This window comes from Trachypithecus francoisi, unplaced genomic scaffold (genome assembly GCF_009764315.1).
Source record: "Trachypithecus francoisi isolate TF-2019V2 unplaced genomic scaffold, Tfra_2.0 Lachesis_group3, whole genome shotgun sequence".
NCBI classification, from domain to species: Eukaryota; Metazoa; Chordata; class Mammalia; order Primates; family Cercopithecidae; genus Trachypithecus; species Trachypithecus francoisi.
This window is the reverse complement of record NW_022681468.1, coordinates 156,033,814-156,053,703: the sequence shown is the minus strand read 5'-3', so window position 1 is coordinate 156,053,703 and position 19,890 is coordinate 156,033,814. Positions and strand designations below refer to the sequence as shown.

Genomic DNA, 19,890 nt, shown 5'->3' with positions numbered 1-19,890 from the left:
TGAATATATCCTCCCAAAAAGCATCTGTTGGAAACTTAATCCTCAACGCAACATCATTGGGAGGTGGGGGACTAATTAGAGGTAATTAGGCCATTAGGTAATTAGGCCACCCTCATCAATGGATTAATGTCATTATCAGGAGTGTTTGTAACAAAACAGGGAGTTTGGTCCCCTTCTCGCTCACTCCCCCTTTCCCTCTCTGCCCTTCTGCTACGGGAAGATGCAGCAAGAAGGCCCTCAGCAGATGCTGGCACCTTGGTCTTGGACTTTCCAGACCATGAGTCAATAAATTTCAGTTCATTATAAATTACCCAGTCTGTGGTATTCTGTTATAGCAGCATGAAACACACTAAGACAATACTATATAATTCACTCATTTAAAGTGTTCATTTAATAGAGTCACACTGCTGTGTGGCTGTCACCACAATCTAATTTTACATTTTGGTCTCCCCACTAAAAGAAACCCTCTACCCATCAGCAGGCAATCCCCTTCTCACTCTCCTCCAACCCTATCCAGACCAAACGACCATTAATCTAACTTCTGTCTCTATAAATTTACCTATTCTGGACATTTCCTATAAATGGAATCATACAATATGTATGTGTGGTTTTTTTTTTTTTTTTGGTAACTAGATTCCTTAACTTGCATTTTCAAGCTTCATACATGTTATAGCAGGAATCAGTACTTTGCTTTTATTGCCAAATAATATTCCATTATATGGCTATATTACGTTTTATCTATTCATTCAACAGCTGGATGACATTTGGGCTGTTACTTCTTTATTAGCTATTGTGTATAATGCTGCTATGAACATTCCTGTACAAGTTTTTGTGCAGAAATATACTTAATTACTGAGACACATGGTATTTCTATGTTTAACTTTTTAAGAAACTGTCAAATTGTTTTCCAAAGTAGTTGTACCATTTTACATTGTCACTAGTAGTGGATGAGAGTTTCAATACTTCACATCCTTTCCAACACTTGATATCTGTCTTTTTGATTATAGCCATCCCACTGAGTGTGAAAAAATTGTATCTCATTTTGGTTTTGATGTGCATTTCTTTAATGACTGATGATGTTGAGCATCTTTTCATGTGCATATCGGTGCCTTTTCCTCTCCTCGCCTTCATTGGAAAGCTGTTACTTCCTTTTTTTTTTTCCTTTTTTTGAGATGGAGTTTTGCTCCTGTTGCCCGCGATCTCGGCTCACCGCAACCTCCGCCTCCCAGGTTCAAGCGATTCTCCTGCCTTGGCCTCCCTAGTAGCTGGGATTACAGACGCCCGCCACCACCCGGCTAATTTTTTACTTTTAGTAGAGACGGGCCTTCTCCATGTTGGTCAGGCTGGTCTCGAACTCCCGACCTCAGGTGATCCACCCGCCTCAGCCTCTTAAAAAGTGCTGGGATTACAGGCATGAGCCACCGCGCCCGGCTTGTTACTTCCTTTAGTTCCCACAGTTTTGAGGTTCTGCCCTGACTTACTCATCACATTGTAAATATTATTGTTCTCTGAACTATGCATCCTTTGGTTAAAATCCATACTTAGTATTTACATAATACATTCCCAAAGAGTCTGTCATTTCCCATTATTTCTGTCTCTTTCATCTTGTGATCTCTGTTCTAGGTCAGTTGTTATTTGGCCAAAACCCCTTCTTGAATTTTCTCAGAGGAGTTAAGTGGGTATTATATTCTTGAAATTTTTGTATAGTTGTATCATGTTTCCCCCTCATAGTGGAGAAGTATCTTCAAGGGAAATAGGGATTTGGGATTGTCGTCTCTCTCTTAGAAATCTGTAAATACTCTTCTACCATCTCCTAGTTTCCAGTGTTGTGAATTAGAATTCTGACTCCAGTCTGATACCTGATAGGTGCAACCTGTTCTATCTGGAGGTCTCCAAGGTGAATCCTTGGAGCTCAAAAATTTTACAAGGATATCCCTAGGTATGTGTTTTTCATCACTGATCTCCTCCAGAACTTCTGCACACTGAAGTATTTCACTCAGGAAATAATTTTATGTTAATTATTCCTTCTCCATTTGTTCCTTTTTCTTCTTTTGGAACTTGTACTAGCCATGTTAGGTGTCCTGAATCGATCCACCACGTCTCTTTTTTAGAAGTTTTTTTGTTTTTTTTTTTTTGCTCCATGGTTTGAAATATTTCTTTTACTTAATCTTCCGGGTCAATAATTGTTCATACTCATTCATTCCTTTATTCAATAATTATGCATCGGGTGCCTACTATGTGTAAGACAGTGGTCTAGGTATTAGAGTTGACAAGAGATTAGCAGTGAATACAAGACAAAAAAAGTTCCTGCTCTCCTGGTGCTTACACTCTAGTAGAGAGAGTTTAAAAAAAAAAATAAGTGTGTGAGGATAAATGAGTGAGGTGATAAGTATTTAGATGGAAAATCACATTTTTTTGTTCCATAAAGTCTTTTTTTAATACTTCACTTGAACTTTCTTAAATGTGCCCATTATTATTTTCATGTTCAAGTTTCTGTCTCCTCCAGCATTTCTTTTTTTTTTTTAAGACGGAGTCTCACTCTGTCACCCAGGCTGGAGGGAGTGGCACAATCTCAGCTCACTGCAACCTCTGCCTCCTGGGTTCAAGTGATTCTCTTGCCTCAGCCTCCCGAGTAGCTGGGACTACAGGTGCCCGCCACCCCACCCTGCTAATTTTTTGTATTTTTTTAGTAGAGACGGGGTTTCACCATGTTAGCCAGGATGGTCTCCATCTCCTGACCTCGTGATCCGCCCGCCTCAGCCTCCCAAAGTGCTGGGATTACAGGTGTTGGCCAATGCGCCTGGCCTCCTCCAGCATTTCTATTTAGCTGACTCAGTATATTGTTTATTCTAAATGGTTTTTGTCTTTCAGGTTGCCTGGCTTCCCCAGATGGGTTGCTTATCTTTGTCACCTCATGGGGGATTAGATTTAGTTGCTGGAGGACCACAAGTGGTAGCAGTCTCAAGAAAATGGAAAGGCAAAGCAATCTCTACTCCTGTGGGTAGGCAGTACTGCAGCAGGCAAGCCACCAGCCCTTGTGGAGGCCCAGGAGGAAGCCTCCCTGCTCTCAGGTCTCCTTACATATGCCAGCTACAGGGATAGAAAGATCTCAGACCTCTGGCCCTTTCCTTTTCTCTTTCCCTCCAGGAATCCATGGATATCTAACAAACCAAGTTTTTTCCTGGATTTGCCATTCTTATCCTCATCCTGAGATTTTCCAGGCTCTTGTCTAGAGGAAAAGTCCTATACCAACTCTCCCTGACAGAGTTCTCACAGAGCCCAGGGCCTCACTTGCATCCAACTGTTCATCAGATTCAGGAGCCACTTCACTCAAGAGTGACAGATATAGGCTGGAAGTAGGAATGGAGGGATAGTGAGATATTCAAGTAGCCACATTCCCAGAACCCTCTCTGAAAAGTCAGTCCTGTTTACAGACTCATCCTAAAAGCATTAAAATCTTGGCATGTAAGTCAAAAATTTAAAGTGCCACTGTAAAGTCCAAACATCTGTGGACTGCATGGTTTTCAGCTACTGCCCTAAGTATTAAGTTTTGAAGAAAAAAGTTTAAGAAATAAGGAAGATTTTTAATGGAAGTCAAAATTAAAGGATACTGATTAGATGGACTCTGAAAATAATGTTATATAAAAGTAGTCAGACCAAAAAGAGTACATACTGTATGATTACATTTATATAAAATTCTAGGAAATGCAAACTAATTTAGTGACAGAAAAACAGATCAGTGGTTGCCTAGAGACCAAGGAATTAGGTGAGTGGGGCATAAAGGGCACAAAGAAACTTCTGGGGGTGACGAAAATGTTCACCATCTTCGTTATAATTATTTCATGGGCATATAAATTCATCAACAATGAATTTATGTTGATGAATGTCAAAATTCATCAACAAAATATACATCTTAAAGACATGCAGTTAACTTTATGTCAACTGCACCTCGATAAAGAAATACTGATGGGGAAAAACATTTGGAATTTATTTCCCAAAGGGGTTGACTTCCCTAAATATAAAGAACAGCTAAAAAATAAAGAACAACACCTACAGGTAACAGACATGAGCAGGAAGTTCACTAAACTTTTCTGAGTTTGAAATTTCCACAATAAAAAATAAAATATATGATTTTCAGAAAAACATTAAAACCCTATGTCTCACCCTCAATACAGGTGAAGAGATAAAAATATAAAGACAGTGCTACTGCAAGAATATTTGACTGCTGATAAATACCAATTATTTTTCTTTGTTTTTTATATTTTTATTTTATTTTAAAATTGGAGACGAGGTCTCATTATGTTGCTCAGGCTGGTCTCAAACTCCTGGTCTACAGCCTCCATCTCCCAAAGTTTTGGGATTATAGACATGAGTCACCATGCCCAGCCATTAATACCAATTAATGATATAATCAAAGTTGGAGTAGAAGATTAGGCAAGTCATCTTGGAGGAAATAAGTATGAACTTGGTCTTGAAGTAATGAAACTGAATGTGGGTGTATGTGATTTTTTTTATGTAGGCAGGAAATAGAAAGCAGAAGAGAGTTGAGAGGAAGAAAAAAACATGAACAAAGGCAATGAGGTAAGGGGAAGATGGAGACAACTTTTAGGGCTTTTACTACAGGTTCACTATTTCTGATATAACCATCCGAATATTTTGTCACAAAAGGTTACATGTTGATGGAAAGAATACAGGAAAATAAATGCGATCTGATTTACTATATGGAGGCTTCAGAATTTATTAAAATCATTTGTTATTTATGCATCATATTTAATCTTTGCCATGTCTATATTCTACCTATATTAGTATTTTTCTGTAGAAAGAATTTAGTTTGTACTCAGCTTCATTCTAATAAGATACATGAAATGAAATATTATAATTTTCTTACTATATTAAATATATCTACATACCTTCAGTGATATTAAAATTCAATTATTTCGGCCGGGCCCAGTGGCTCACACCTGTATTCCCAGCACTTTGGGAGGCCGAGGTGGGCGGATTATGAGGTCAGGAGATTGAGACCATCCTGGCTAACACGGTGAACCCTTTCTCTACTAAAAATACAAAAAATTAGCCGGGTGTGATGGCGGGCGCCTGTAGTCCCAGCTACTCGGGAGGCTGAGGCAGGAGAATGGCGTAAACCCGGGAGGCGGAGCTTGCAGTGAGCTGAGATCCGGCCACTGCACTCCAGCCCCGGCGACAGAGGGAGACTCCGTCTCAAAAAAAAAAAAAAAAAAAAAAAAGAGATAAAAATATAAAGACAGTGCTACTGCAAGAATATTTGACTGCTGATAAATACCAATTATTTTTCTTTGTTTTTTATATTTTTATTTTATTTTAAAATTGGAGACGAGGTCTCATTATGTTGCTCAGGCTGGTCTCAAACTCCTGGTCTACAGCCTCCATCTCCCAAAGTTTTGGATTATAGACATGAGTCACCATGCCCAGCCATTAATACCAATTAATGATATAATCAAAGTTGGAGTAGAAGATTAGGCAAGTCATCTTGGAGGAAATAAGTATGAACTTGGTCTTGAAGTAATGAAACTGAATGTGGGTGTATGTGATTTTTTTTATGTAGGCAGGAAATAGAAAGCAGAAGAGAGTTGAGAGGAAGAAAAAAACATGAACAAAGGCAATGAGGTAAGGGGAAGATGGAGACAACTTTTAGGGCTTTTACTACAGGTTCACTATTTCTGATATAACCATCCGAATATTTTGTCACAAAAGGTTACATGTTGATGGAAAGAATACAGGAAAATAAATGCGATCTGATTTACTATATGGAGGCTTCAGAATTTATTAAAATCATTTGTTATTTATGCATCATATTTAATCTTTGCCATGTCTATATTCTACCTATATTAGTATTTTTCTGTAGAAAGAATTTAGTTTGTACTCAGCTTCATTCTAATAAGATACATGAAATGAAATATTATAATTTTCTTACTATATTAAATATATCTACATACCTTCAGTGATATTAAAATTCAATTATTTCGGCCGGGCCCAGTGGCTCACACCTGTATTCCCAGCACTTTGGGAGGCCGAGGTGGGCGGATTATGAGGTCAGGAGATTGAGACCATCCTGGCTAACACGGTGAACCCTTTCTCTACTAAAAATACAAAAAATTAGCCGGGTGTGATGGCGGGCGCCTGTAGTTCCAGCTACTCAGGAGGCTGAGGCAGGAGACTGGTGTGAACCAGGGAGGCGGACGTTGCAGTGAGGTGAGACCACGCCACTGCACTCCAGCCTGGGTGACAGAGCGAGACTCCGTCTCAAAAAAAAAAAAAAAAATTCAATTATTTCACTTGCTCCACATGCCCATTTTTCTCCATCACTAACCCTTAAGTCTTTAAGCATGCAGAAATTTCCATTAGTTAGACTGGTACAAGTCCCCTGTTAATTGTTAAGTCTCTTATTTCTATCTCGCTGATAACTGTATCTTCCTAGAGATGTGAGGCGTGGAGAGCTACTAAAGATTGTTGGATTAAGGGCTGGGCATGGTGGCTCATGCCTGTAATCCCAGCACTTTGGGAGCCTGAGGCGGGTGGATCACTTGAGGTCAGGAGTTCAAGACCAGCCTGGCCAACATGGTGAAACCCTGTCTCTACTAAAATATGAAAATTAGCCGGGCATGGTGGTGCATGTCTGCAGTCCCAGCTACTCTGGAGTCTGAGGCAGGAGAATTGCTTGAACTTGGGAGGCGGAGATCGCAGTGAGCCAAGACTGCCCCACTGCACTCCAGCCTGAGCAAAGAAGCCAGACTCTGCCCCCACCACCCCCCCAAAAAAAAATTGTTGGATTAAGTCAAGTTCAGATTTCTCAATTTTTAGTACCATTTGAAAGAGTATTCTACATTTGTAAATACTCTATGCCAAATAAAAAAGCAATCCAAAACGAAACGGTAGAAGAAGCGTTAACTTTCAATTAATTTTGTTAAATCCATGAGGATAATAGAGCTTAAGAAGAACTAGTAACTACTGAAAAAACAGAGCAGCCTAGTTCAGAAAACACAAATATATAATTACATATATGTTTCAAGTAGAAACAGTGTGGTGTGGTGAAAAATAATGTCTTTAGAGCTACATAGCCCTTATTTTGAATTCCAAATCTGTCACTTAAATAATCTGCCTAATTTTTTGGCACCTCACTTTCCTCATTTTTAACATGGTGATAATGGTTACCTGTCCTGATTGTTGTGAGGATTAAATAAGCCACAAACCAGTGCCCGGTTCGAACACTGGCTCTGCTGCTCACCATGCTCAACAATGGTAGCTGGTATTTTTATTGTAATGTTGATGACATTTTCTGGGTAAAACTGCTTCCTCTTTCAGCCTGGCCAAAGCAAGAAATTCTAGATTCTTTAAATTTACCAGCTTATAATCAATTTGTTAACCTATGCCGTATGTCTAAATTCAGCCTGAAATTTAAAAATCTTTTGAATATTGTATAATGCACTAAAGCTATACTTATGTTTATATTCCTAAACTAAATATTGCTTTGACTATAGAATTTAAAAATTAATCAATATGCATATTTTGTAGAAATTTTTATCTTTACAGAATTAAATCAGTTGAAATCTGGTGTATCTGTCATGGGGCAAGAGTAGCAGACAGTTCACAGAGGGTTGGTATACTAAGCTAGAAAAATTTTGGAAGTGAGAGCTCTAAAAAGCCGGTGATAACGGCATTCAAATAGGAAATTAAGGTGTCTGAGATTGTAATATGAGAAAGAAGGGTCACAATCTAAACAAAGTTTTAAGATGTAAAAATCTGAAAGGAATCAAATTTGTATTCTTATATTAAGGTCTTAGATATAGTAAAAAGAATTGTGAAGATACTTCAGAGAGGTATTAGTATTTCTGACAATGGTTGGATACAGAGGGTTGGGGAAGGAGGCAGGAAAACATGCCTCACAGAGCCAACTGAAAAAAAGGATAAACTTTTGACCCTGAGATTTTAAAGCATGCAGACCTAAATTTCTGTTAGTTAGACTGGTAAAAGCCACCTGTGAATTGTTAAAAGGACTAGAAAATGAAAGGCTTTTCAATTGTCACTATAGAAAAGATTTTTATTGACACAGAGAAGCTCTGTAGTTGTCTATTTCAATCTATTTTAATGTTAGTGAATAAAAGGAGATAATCTCTTTTTTTTTTTTTTTTTTTTTTTTTTTTGAGACAAGGTCTCACTTTGTTGCCCAGGAGAGAGTGAAGTGTCATGATTATGGATTACTGCAGCCTCCAACTCCTGGGTTCAAGCAGTCCTCCCATCTCAGCCTTCCATGTAGCTGTGACTACAGGCACACACCACCACGCCCAGCTAATGTGTGTGTATGTATATGTGTGTGTGTGTGTGTGTGGTGTGTGTGTGTGTTTTCGGCAGTGTTTTGCCATGTTGTCCAGGCTGGTGTTGAACTCCGGGCTCAAGTGATCTGCCCACCGTGGCCACCCACAGTGCTGGCATTATAGGTATGAGCCACCAAGCCCAGCCAAATCACCTTTTTTATTTTTATTTTTATTTTTTTTTTGAGACGGAGTCTCGCTCTGTCGCCCAGGCTGGAGTGCAGTGGCCGGATCTCAGCTCACTGCAAGCTCCACCTCCTGGGTTTACGCCATTCTCCTGCCTCAGCCTCCTGAGTAGCTGGGACTACAGGCGCCCGCCACCTCGCCCGGCTAGTTTTTGTATTTTTAGTAGAGACGGGGTTTCACCGTGTTAGCCAGGATGGTCTCGATCTCCTGACCTTGTGATCCGCCCGTCTCGGCCTCCCAAAGTGCTGGGATTACAGGCTTGAGCCACCGCGCCCAGCCATCAAATCACCTTTTTTAGAACGTAAGCTTTCATGGGTAACAATTATTTAGTTAATAGTCTAACATCCTGTGGATTTAACAGAAATTTGTCTCACAGTTTGCTCTCCTACCATTTGTATTACTTGTGAGTTACTATTTGGAGACGCTCTTCAATACCAGTACAGGTTCCTCTCTCTATTGTGCTATAGGTCCATTTCTAAAAATGTCCTTAGAACCTTATTTTAAAGGAGGGAAAATCTTCCAAACTGCAATCTGTGTCCAGTGAAGGCAAGTTCATCAATTCAAATTTGCCTAATCCACAGGCAATATAAGATTTGAGGAGCAGGGGAGAAAATCTGGAACAATTATTTCACAAAAATACTAACCATGATATTTATTTTTATTTTTTAATACATATATTTTCAGGCTAGCCAAAAAGTGAAGCAGTGGGAATAAATATTTAAATACATGAATGAATGGAACATTCGTATCTGATTAAGTAAATGTAAATGTAATAATCAGTAAAACTTTGTTATATTGGTCCTATTTTAAAAAATCACAGTTGTGATAATGCTCACATCAAAATCTGTGGCTCGGGCACATTAAGACATCAAGTAACCTCTTCTTATTAGTAAAAAGCTAGGATTTGGCATCATGGTATAGTGGGGAGCACGGAGACTTTAGAAGTTGAACACTGGCTCTGCTACTCACCATGCAGCGTGAGGCAAGTTACTTATTCACCAGCCTCAGATTATCACTAAAAAGGCAATAACCACCCACTATCCCACAGAGTGGGGAGAGGATGAAATTAATAACACTTCCATAAATGGCCTCAATCTACCTCTCTCCCTCATCTCTTATCTCTTTACCAGATGCCCAATGTGCTAACTACCCTAAACTTTTATTTCCCATGTGCTATACCCTGCTCTCATTACTTTGTAGTGTTCCTTTTGTTTATCATTGCCTCTAAACCTTCCTGCAAGAATTGTGTCCTTTCCTCTGAGATACCTGTCCAGGGCTCCATCCATTATCTGTTATCCAAATCTGTTTCTTTTTCTTATTAAACCACTAAAGGTAGTTCTTATTTTTGAGTGCTGTCACATATGTATTACGTGCTTTACAGATGGTACATAATCCCATGTAATCCTCACAACCACCCTGTAAAGCAGGTACTGTTATTCTCTGTTATATCAGTGAAGGAAAGTAGGCTTTGAGAAGTTAAACAGCTTGGCGAAAGTCACTCAAGTAATAATTAGTAACAAATTATCACTACTAATAATTAGTAATAATTAGTAGGACTGGGATTTAAAGTGAAGTCTCTGACTCTCATTCTGCTGCCTTTGGTGGGGATCCTCCTGTACATCTTATACTTCTGTAGCCTTAGGAAAAAGGTAAGTACAATATCTGACATATTTACACTGAACATGTGTTTGATGAATAAAAAAGGCATGGAGCATGTCTTATTCACTGAGTTGCTCATTATGTGCCAGATATTTACCTTAGGACCTGGAGATATGAAAATGATCTGACAAGGTCCTCAAGGAACTTATAATCAGTGTACCAGGGGAGAGAATCAGGTAAACAGATTATTATAATACAGTGTGTGGTTAAGTACTGTTTCTGTGCACAGGCTGCTGAGAAAACAGAATGGGTAGGAAGAAAACAGTCAAGAAAGATGTAAGGAAAGTCTGAGTTTCTGCTTTTCCCTTGGAAACCCAAAGTAAGCAGGGTTCTAATATACAGGCACACCTTGTTTTACTGTGCTGTGCTTTATGGTGCTTCACAGATACTTTGGGGTTTTTTGTCTGTTTACAAATTGAAAGTCTGTGGCAACCCTATGTCAAGCAAGTCTTTTTAGTGCTGTTTTCCCAAAAGCATGTACTCACTTCATGTCTGTCACATTTTGGTAATTCTTGCAATATTTTTAACTTTTTCATTATTACTATACTTGTTTATGATGATCTGTGCTATTGAAATTGCTGTTACTATTGAAATTGTTTTGGGGTACCATGAACTGCGCCCACAGAAGACTTAATCCATAAAAGTTGTGTGTGTTCTGACCACTCCACCAACCAGCTGCTTCCTTGTCTCTCTCCCTCGCCTCCGGCCTCCCTATTCACTGAAACACAACAATACTGAAAACAGGCCAGTTAATAACCCCACAATGGCCTCTAAGTTTTCAAGTGAAAAGATGTTGGACATCTCTCACTTTCAATCAAAAGCTTCAAATGATTAAGCTCAGTGAGAAAGGTACGTTAAAAGCCTCCAGGCCAAAAGCTAGGTCTCTTGCACCAAACAGCAAGTTGTGAATGCAAAGCAAAAGTTCTTGAAGGAAATTAAAAGTGCTATTCCAGTGAACACATAAATGATAAGAAAGCTAAACAACCTTATTGCTGATACGGAGAAGGTTTTAGTGGTCTGGATAGAAGATCAAACCAGCCACAACATTCCTATAAGCAAAAACCTGATCCAGAACAAGACCTAAGATGTCTCTTGGCCTTCAATTCTATGAAGGCCGAGAGAATTGATTGGAGTGCAAAGTAAGTCTGAAGCTAACAGAAGTTGGTTCACGAGGTTTAAGGAAAGAGGCCATCTCCAAAACATAAAAATGCAAGGGAAAGCAGCAAGTGCTTTTACAGAAGCCATAGCAAGTTATCCAGAAGACTGAGCTACGATCAATGATGAAGGTGGCTTCACTAAACAACAAATTTTCACAGGAGAGGAAGCAGTCTTATGTTGGAAGAAGTTGCCATCTAGGACTTTCATAGCTAGAAAGGACAAGAAGATGCCTTGCTTCAAAGGACAGGTTGCCTCTCTTGTTAGGGGCTAATGCAGCTGGTGACTTTAAGTTGAAGCCAGTGCTCATTTACTGTTCTGAAAATCCTAAGACCCTTAAGAACTATACAACAAGTCAGGTGTAATGGTGCACATCTGCAGTCTCAGCTACTAGGAGGCTGAGTTGGGACAATCACTTGAGCACAAGCGTTCAAGGCTGGCTGGGCAACATAGTGAGACTCCTGTCTCTTAAAAACGAAAAAAAAAAAGGATTATGCTAAATCTACTCTGCTTATGCTCAGTGGAACAAAGCCTGGATAACAGCTAATCTGTTTACAGCATGGTTTACTGATTTTCTTTTTTTTTTTTTTTTTTTGAGATGTAGTCTTGCTCTGTTGCCCAGGCTGGAGTGCAGTGGCCCAATCTCAGCTCACTGCAACCTCCGCCTCTTGGGTTCAAGCGATTCTCCTGTCTCAGCCTCACAAACACCTGGGATTACAGGCATGTGTCACCACGCCCAGTTAATTTTTGTATTTTTAGTAGAGACAGGGTTTCGTTATGTTGGCCAAGCTGGTCTCGAATTCCTGAACTCAGGTGATCCACCCATATTGGCCTCCCGAAGTGCTGGGATTACAGGTGTGAGCCACTGCGCCCAGCCGGTTTACTGAATATTTTAAGCCCACTGCTGAGACTACCGTTGAGCCTTGCTCAGGAAAAAAAGATTTCTTTCAAAATGTTACTGCTCTTCGACAATGCACTGGTCGGTCACTCAAGAGCTCTGATGGAGATGTACAGAGATCAATGTTGTTTTCATGCCTGCCAGCATAACATCAACAACAGCATCTTTGATCCATCTGCAGCTTATGGATCAAGCGATTATTTCAACTTCCAACTTACTTATGAATTACATTTTCTAAGGCTGTAGCTGCCATAGATAGTGATTCCTCTGACGGATCTGGGCAAAGTACAGTGAATATGATTCACCATCCTAGATCGCATTAAGAACATTTGTGACTCACGGGAAAAAGTAAAAATATCAACATTAGGCTGGTGAGTGCAATGGTGTTTACAACTAACTGATCACAACCAGTTATAGATTTATTTGTTCCTTCTCTCACTCCTACTCCTTCACTTGACCAGCCTTAAAAAAAAAAAAAAAAAAATCAACATTAACATTGGGAAGCAGACCCTAGCCCTCATGGATGACTTTTAGGGGTTTGAGACTTGAGTGGAGGGAATAATGCAGATGTGGTGGAAATAGCAAGAGAACTAGAATTAGAAGCGGAGCCTGAAGATGTGACTGAATTGCTGCAATTTCATGATAAAACTTGAATGGATAAGGAGTTGCTTCTTATGGTTGAGCAAAGAAAGTAGTTTCTTGACATGCAATCTGCTGATGAAGATGCTGTGAACACTGTCGAAATGACCACAAAGGATTTTAGAATATTCCATAAACTAAGCAGCAAGGTTTACAACGACTGACTCCAATTTTGAAAGAAGTTCTGTGGGTAATATGCTATCAAACAACATTGCATGCTACAGAGAAATCTTTCATAAAAGGAAGAGTCAATTCATGCAGTTGTTCTATTTCAAGAAATTGCCACAGTTACCACAACCTTCAGCAACCCACCCTGCAGCAGCCATCAACACTCTCCACCTCCACCAGTAAAAAGATTATCACTCGCTGAAGGCTCAGATGATCATTGCCATTTTTTGGTAATAAAGCATTTTTTAGAGCCAGGAATGGTAGTACATGCCTGTAGTCCAAGCTACTCAGGAAGCTGAGGCAGGAGGGGACGACCACTTGAGCCCAAGAGTTTGAGTCCAGCCTGAGTAATATAGCAAAACCCCGTCTTTAAAAAAAATTTTTTTAAAATAATTTTTAAATTAAGGTATGTACATTGTTTTTTAAAGACACAATGCTACTGCACACTTAACAGACTACAGTATAGTATAAATATCATTTTTATATGCAGTGGGAAGTCAAAAATTCATGTGACGGCCAGGTGCAGCGGCTCAGACCTATAATCCCAGCACTTTGGGAGACGGAGGTGGGTGCATCACAAAGTCAGGAGACCATCCTGGCTAACACAGTGAAATCCCATCTCTACTAAAAATACAAAAAATTAGCCAGGCATGGTGGCATGTGCCTGTAGTCCCAGCTACTCGGGAGGCTGAGGCAGGAGAATCGCTTGAACCTGGGAGGCAGAGGTTGCAGTGAGCGGAGATCACACCACTGCACTCCAACCTAGCGACAGAGTGAGACACCATCTCAAATTAAAAAAAAAAAAAATTCATGTGACTCATTTTATTGCAGTGGTAACTGAGCCCACAATATTTCCAAAGTATACCTTTTCAAAAAATTAGATTATCTATATTCACACTTCTATTTTATCTCAAATTCCTCATCTGTCCCGTTCAAATAAATCTCATATTTTAAAAACAAATTTTAAATGATGATTTACTTTCTAAACATGTTCAGTTTATACGACACTACATATTTTTCTCTCCATACAAATTTAGAAGAAAAAATAATGAAAAAGGCTACTGATTATACAACTGGCCAGTGTTGGAAGTGCTTCTGAAAAAAACCATGATCAGTTTAAAAAAATTTTTTTTTTTTACACTTAGGAGACGGGGATAAAACTCACTGCATGAAAAGCAACCAACTGCTCCAAAAAATCATGTATCTTCAAAAACATTTTATTCCTAGGTTTAAAAAAACAAATAACTTTTAGATTGTTGTCACATACATTTCCCTCCTTCCTACTCTTGAATTTAACCTTATAATAAAGGCAAGTGCAATTTAGATAATATATTACCAGTAGTTGTTAACTCGCTAAGCAATAGTTTATTCAAGTAGGTATTTTCTGGGCTGTTATGGAAAATGCCAAAGTAAAAATGCTTATTAAATTCTATTTAGATTATATCTGTCTCTTCTTCCTTGTTAAAAGCAATTACTATGGAAGAAAATAAATTAAGCCTAATAATGTCACTCATTACAAAGTTGGGTACTATCAAATTTTTATGGTTTTTACAGGTAGTTGCTAACAGATTGAATGATTTTAACACTTTCTTATAATCTGAAGAAAGCAAATTTCTGCAAACATAATGGCACTAGTAAAGATGAAATAATAAAAGACAGTAGAAGTGGTGGAGAAAGGAAATTTAAAAAACAAATGAAATGAGGTACAGATGGACTTCGCTTGCAACTTATGAAATTAACGAAGACAATAGCAAAGACAAAAGCCCAAACGGATTAATATCTAAGGAGGGAAAACATAAGCAACAAAGAAAGTGCAGCTTCAAATACAGCAAGCCTTAGTATCACATTTGGGATTAAGTAAAAAATAAGTAAATAAATAAATACGCACAGGCCTGAGAGAGAACCTAATTGAGCTGAAGTGGAGTTGTAGAGAATCACATTCAAGTTCAAAGTAGATTAAACTTGCTTTCCACTTTCCATCATCCTATTCAGCAAAATGAAAATAACCTTGGGGACAAAGAGTTTACAAAAAATTTTTTTCTGATATTCCCCTAAAAATTCCCTCACTAGAAGGAAAACCCAAAAGGAACATTTCCCTTAACAGTTTGTATCTTCAAATAAGATTCATAAAAATTCTCGAATGGTTTTAAGAAAGAATAACCACGGTGGCTCAAGCCTGTAATCCCAGCACTTTGGGAGGCCGAGGCGGGTGGATCACGAGGTCAGGAGATCGAGACCCTCCTGGCTAACACGGTGAAACCCCGTCTCTACTAAAAATACAAAAAACTAGCCGGCGCGGTGGCGGGCGCCTGTAGTCCCAGCTACTCGGAGGCTGAGGCGGGAGAATGGCGGGAACCCGGAGGCGGAGCTTGCAGTGAGCCGAGATCGCGCCACTGCACTCCAGCCTGGGCAACACAGCGAGACTCCGTCTCAAAAAAAAAAAAAAAAAAAAAGAAGAATAACCAACCGCTGTTTACACCAAGGAACTGCAATGTGTTACATGCTATAAAGGAAAGTGAGAATAATAGAATCACAGAACTAAAAGTAATTTTGAGGCTGGATGCAGTGGCTCACACCTGTAATCCCAGCACTTTGGGAGGCCGAAGTGAGGGATCGCTTGAGGTCAGGAGTTTGAGACCAGCCTGGCCAAAATGGTGAAACCTTGTCTGTACTAAAAATACAAAAATTAGCTGGGCGTGGTGACAGGCACCTGTAATCTCAACTATTTGGGAGGCTGAGGCAAAATAATCGCTTGAACCGGAGAGGCAGAGGTTGCAGTAAGCCGAGATCACCCAGCCTGGGTGACAGAGCAAGACTCCATCTCCAAAAACATAAAATAAAAGTAATTTTGAGAGCTTATTCCCTTATCCTTAATTCATATAACTAAAGAAGCTGCTCACAATTTACAGACTTGAAAAATAAGGGCCTTCAAATTACAACTATATTTAATACTGTAATATTAACAAAGATTTAATTGCTTGTTTAAAAATTCAAAACCACAATTCCCCTAGCAAGTGCGAACTGTTACCATTTAAAGAAAATAACAGTGGCCGGGCGCGGTGGCTCAAGCCTGTAATCCCAGCACTTTGGGAGGCCGAGACGGGCGGATCACGAGGTCAGGAGATCGAGACCATCCTGGCTAATACGGTGAAACCCCGTCTCTACTAAAAAATACAAAAAAACTAGCCGGGCGAGGTGGCGGGCGCCTGTAGTCCCAGCTACTCCGGAGGCTGAGGCAGGAGAATGGCGTAAACCCGGGAGACGGAGCTTGTAGTGAGCTGAGATCCGGCCACTGCACTCCAGCCTGGGCGACAGAGCGAGACTCCGTCTCAATAAAAAAAAAAAAAAAAAAAAAAAAAAAAAGAAAATAACAGGGATAATCACATTCATGAAATACTTTTTTTAACCTGATGCTATGCTAGTCACCACAATGACCATCGATTGTACTTTTGTTCTGCCATTAATAAATTCTTAGACCATTCACTACTGAATTACTGTTTAAGCTGGCAAACTGAGGTAAAATACTGAATAACCTGAGAAGTCACAAGTACAGTCAAAGTCCACGGTACAAAACTACTGAACCATGCTCCCTCTTTATATAATATTTTATAAACTGCTAAGTTTAAATGTCATCCACTAGTTGGGTTAAAAGTCTTCTCCAGATACAATCTAAACTGTGAGGAAAAAGTGAATTCTAAATTCCACATAAATTGACTTCTACTGTGCCTTTCTTTTTGCTTGAAAACTCTTCAAACATTGCCACTGATTCGGTTTCACCTGTTGGTAATGAACACAGAACTCATTGTGGGTAAAAACAAACCAGTGTGTGAGAAAAGGAAGAGAAGTTATCAGATATACAGGGGAGTGAAACAAGTAACTGAAAAACACCTCGACCACAACACTTTCCTCTGTCCTAAAGAACGCATTTTGAATTTTGATATTCTAGTTACCTCTTTCATGAAAAATTTTATAGCTTCCAAAAGCTCCCAAGTTGCCTACTCACCTGGTTCATCTGAGTCCTGAATCCGGGCTTTTATGTCTGCTAAACTAGGCTCTTGAGAGATTGAAGCCGCTGCCCCCTCCTCTGGGTCCTCTACCTTAGTCACAGTAAAATGTGGCATTGTTATAGTTAGGTAATACTTTGCTCTTTCTGTATTTAAACTTCCTTCCAATTAGTTTTCCCTGCCTACCTCTTCCTTGCTGTCCTTTCAGACTGTGATCCCTGCCCACAGGAGACAGTGGCTGGGATTCGGGAAGTACTTTAAGCTCACGTGACCTACAGCCCTGAGGGAGTGGAGCGCTTGAAGACACGCCTTCCACAGTGTTTATCATTCACTTAAAAGGATTAAGCACTCCACCCTCGCTTATTGTTATTAACCTGAAGAACCCCAAGAACAGTTTAGCCTGCTTTCCCAAAGCTGCCGAAACCTGGAGACTGGCTGGACAGAATTCACAGTGAGTTACTGTCCACCGCTTGCTCCTCTACTGATTTCCTTCACTGAAGTTGTCATCCTTATCTGCACGTCATGATCTCAACCTCTGCCCTCATATTTCACACAAGAAAGATTAGGGAACAGTTCACTTTTTTTTTTTTTCTTTTTGCGACAGGGTCTCGCTCTGTTGCCCAGCCTGGAGTGCAATGGCGCGATCTCAGCTCACTGCAACCTTCGCCACCGGGGTTCAAGCGATTCTCCTGCATCAGCCTCCCAAGTATCTGGGACTACAGACATGCGCCACCACGCCCGGCTAAGAGTCGGGGGTCTCACCATGTTGCTCAGGCTAGTCTCAAACTCCTGACCTCAAATGATCCGCCCACCTCGGTCTCCCACAGAGCTGGATAAACAGGTATGAGCCACCGTGCCGGCCAGGAACGGTTCATTTTATACTGTCCTCTTTAAAGAAAGGCTGGCATTACATCAACCTAGAATATGAAAGATACGGCTGTGCGCGGTGGCTCACGCCTGTAATCCTAACACTTTGGGAGGCCAAGGTGGGTGGATCACCTGAGGTCAGGAGTTCAAGACTGGCCTGGCCAACATGGGAAACCCCATCTCTACTAAAAATACAAAAATTACCTGGGCGTGGCAGTGCATGCCTACAGTCTCAGCTGCTCAGGAGGCTGAGGCAGGAGAACCCCTTGAATCCAGGAGGCAGAGACTGCAGTGAGCCGAGATCCTGCCACTGCACTCCAGCCTAGGCAACACAGCGAGACTGTCTAAAAAAAAAAGAAAGAAAGAAAATACATATATATATGTTTAAAGAGTTCGGAACTTTTGTATTGTACAGACTGGTAGTTCCAAAGAAAATTTTAAAAGTCCCAGAAAATCCCTTTAAGTGGTGTATAGTTCCTTTAGCATACACTTAAATATTTAATTCTTTTTTTTTTTTTTTTTTTGAGGCAGAGTCTCGCTCTGTCGCCCGGACTGGAGTGCAGTGGCCAGATCTCAGCTCACTGCAAGCTCCGCCTCCCGGGTTTACGCCATTCTCCTGCCTCAGCCTCCCGAGTAGCTGGGACTACAGGCGCCGGCCACCTCGCCCGGCTAGTTTTTGTATTTTTAGTAGAGACGGGGTTTCACCGTGTTAGCCGGGATGGTCTCGATCTCCTGACCTCGTGATCCGCCCGTCTCGGCCTCCCAAAGTGCTGGGATTACAGGCTTGAGCCACCGCGCCCGGCCAAATATTTAATTCTTGATATATTTTATCAGACAACTGTATCAAGTTCTCAACTGACAACTTCAGAGTATGAGGTACTACCTCTGTACTTAGTAGGGCAGTTCAGTAAATTGAACCCTGTGTAATGTCCATATTGATGATGTAGTATAAGGCCTCTGTTATTGGTAATGCCTTCCATCTGACAAGTAAGGTTGTGTTAAATTTAACTGAAGCAATGATGCTTTGAATTCTTATTCTTTCAGTTATATACCACTTCTTGCAGCACTATTCACAACAGCCAAAATATGGAATCAACTTAAGTGCCCATCAACACATGAGTATATAAAGAAAACGTGGAATATATACACAACAGAATACTATTCAGCCATAAAAATGAAATCATGTCATTTGCGGCAACAATGGATGGAACTGGAGGTCATTATGTTAAGTGAAATAAGCCAAGCATAGTGAGACAAATATCACATTTTCACTCATACATAGGAGCTAAAAATGTGGATCTCATGAAGATAGAAAGTAGAATGGTTGTTACCAGAGGCCAGGAAGTGTAGGGGGAAGGGAGGATTAAAGAGAAAAAAAGAAGGTAAATATAAAAGCACAATCACGCTGATAATTGATTTAAGCTAGCAAGAATACTGGCCTTGTTTTGGAATAAACTTTTTTTTTTTTTTTTTTGAGGCGGAGTCTCGCTCTGTCACCCGGACTGGAGTGCAGTGGCCGGATCTCAGCTCACTGCAAGCTCCACCTCCCGGGTTTATGCCAATTCTCCTGCCGCAGCCTCCCGAGTAGCTGGGACTACAGGCGCCCACCACCTCGCCTGGCTAGTTTTTTTTGTATTTTTAGTAGAAACGGGGTTTCACCGGGTTAGTCAGGATGGTCTCGATCTCCTGACCTCGTGATCCGCCCATCTCGGCCTCCCAAAGTGCTGGGATTACAGGCTTGAGCCACCGCACCCAGCCATTTTTTTTTTTTTTTAAAGGAAAAGACAAGCCAGGCGAGGTGGCTCACACCTATAATCCCAGCACTTTGGGAGGCTGAGGTGGGTGGATCACCAGGTGAGGAGATCGAGACCATCCTGGCTAACACGGTGAAAGCTCATCTCTACTAACAATACAAAAAACCTTAGCCGGGCATGGTGGCGGGCGCCTGTAGTCCCAGCTACTCAGGAGG

At 40.4% G+C, this 19,890-nt stretch overlaps 1 protein-coding gene across 6 annotated transcripts in view; it reads right to left on the bottom strand.

Moving 5' to 3' along the window:
- The window catches only part of SLC12A6 (solute carrier family 12 member 6), a 109,858-nt gene that overhangs the window by 72,844 nt on the left and 17,124 nt on the right, over positions 1-19,890 (bottom strand). The window contains exon 1 of one of the 6 annotated variants that reach the window (XM_033190674.1): positions 17,054-17,616. The exons of the other annotated variants lie outside the window; for them this stretch is intronic. Within the exon in view, the coding sequence (XP_033046565.1) occupies positions 17,054-17,171 (118 nt within the window). The 5' untranslated portion in view covers positions 17,172-17,616. Of the gene's footprint in view, positions 1-17,053; positions 17,617-19,890 lie in introns of those variants that run through there. 6 annotated transcript variants of the gene reach the window in all.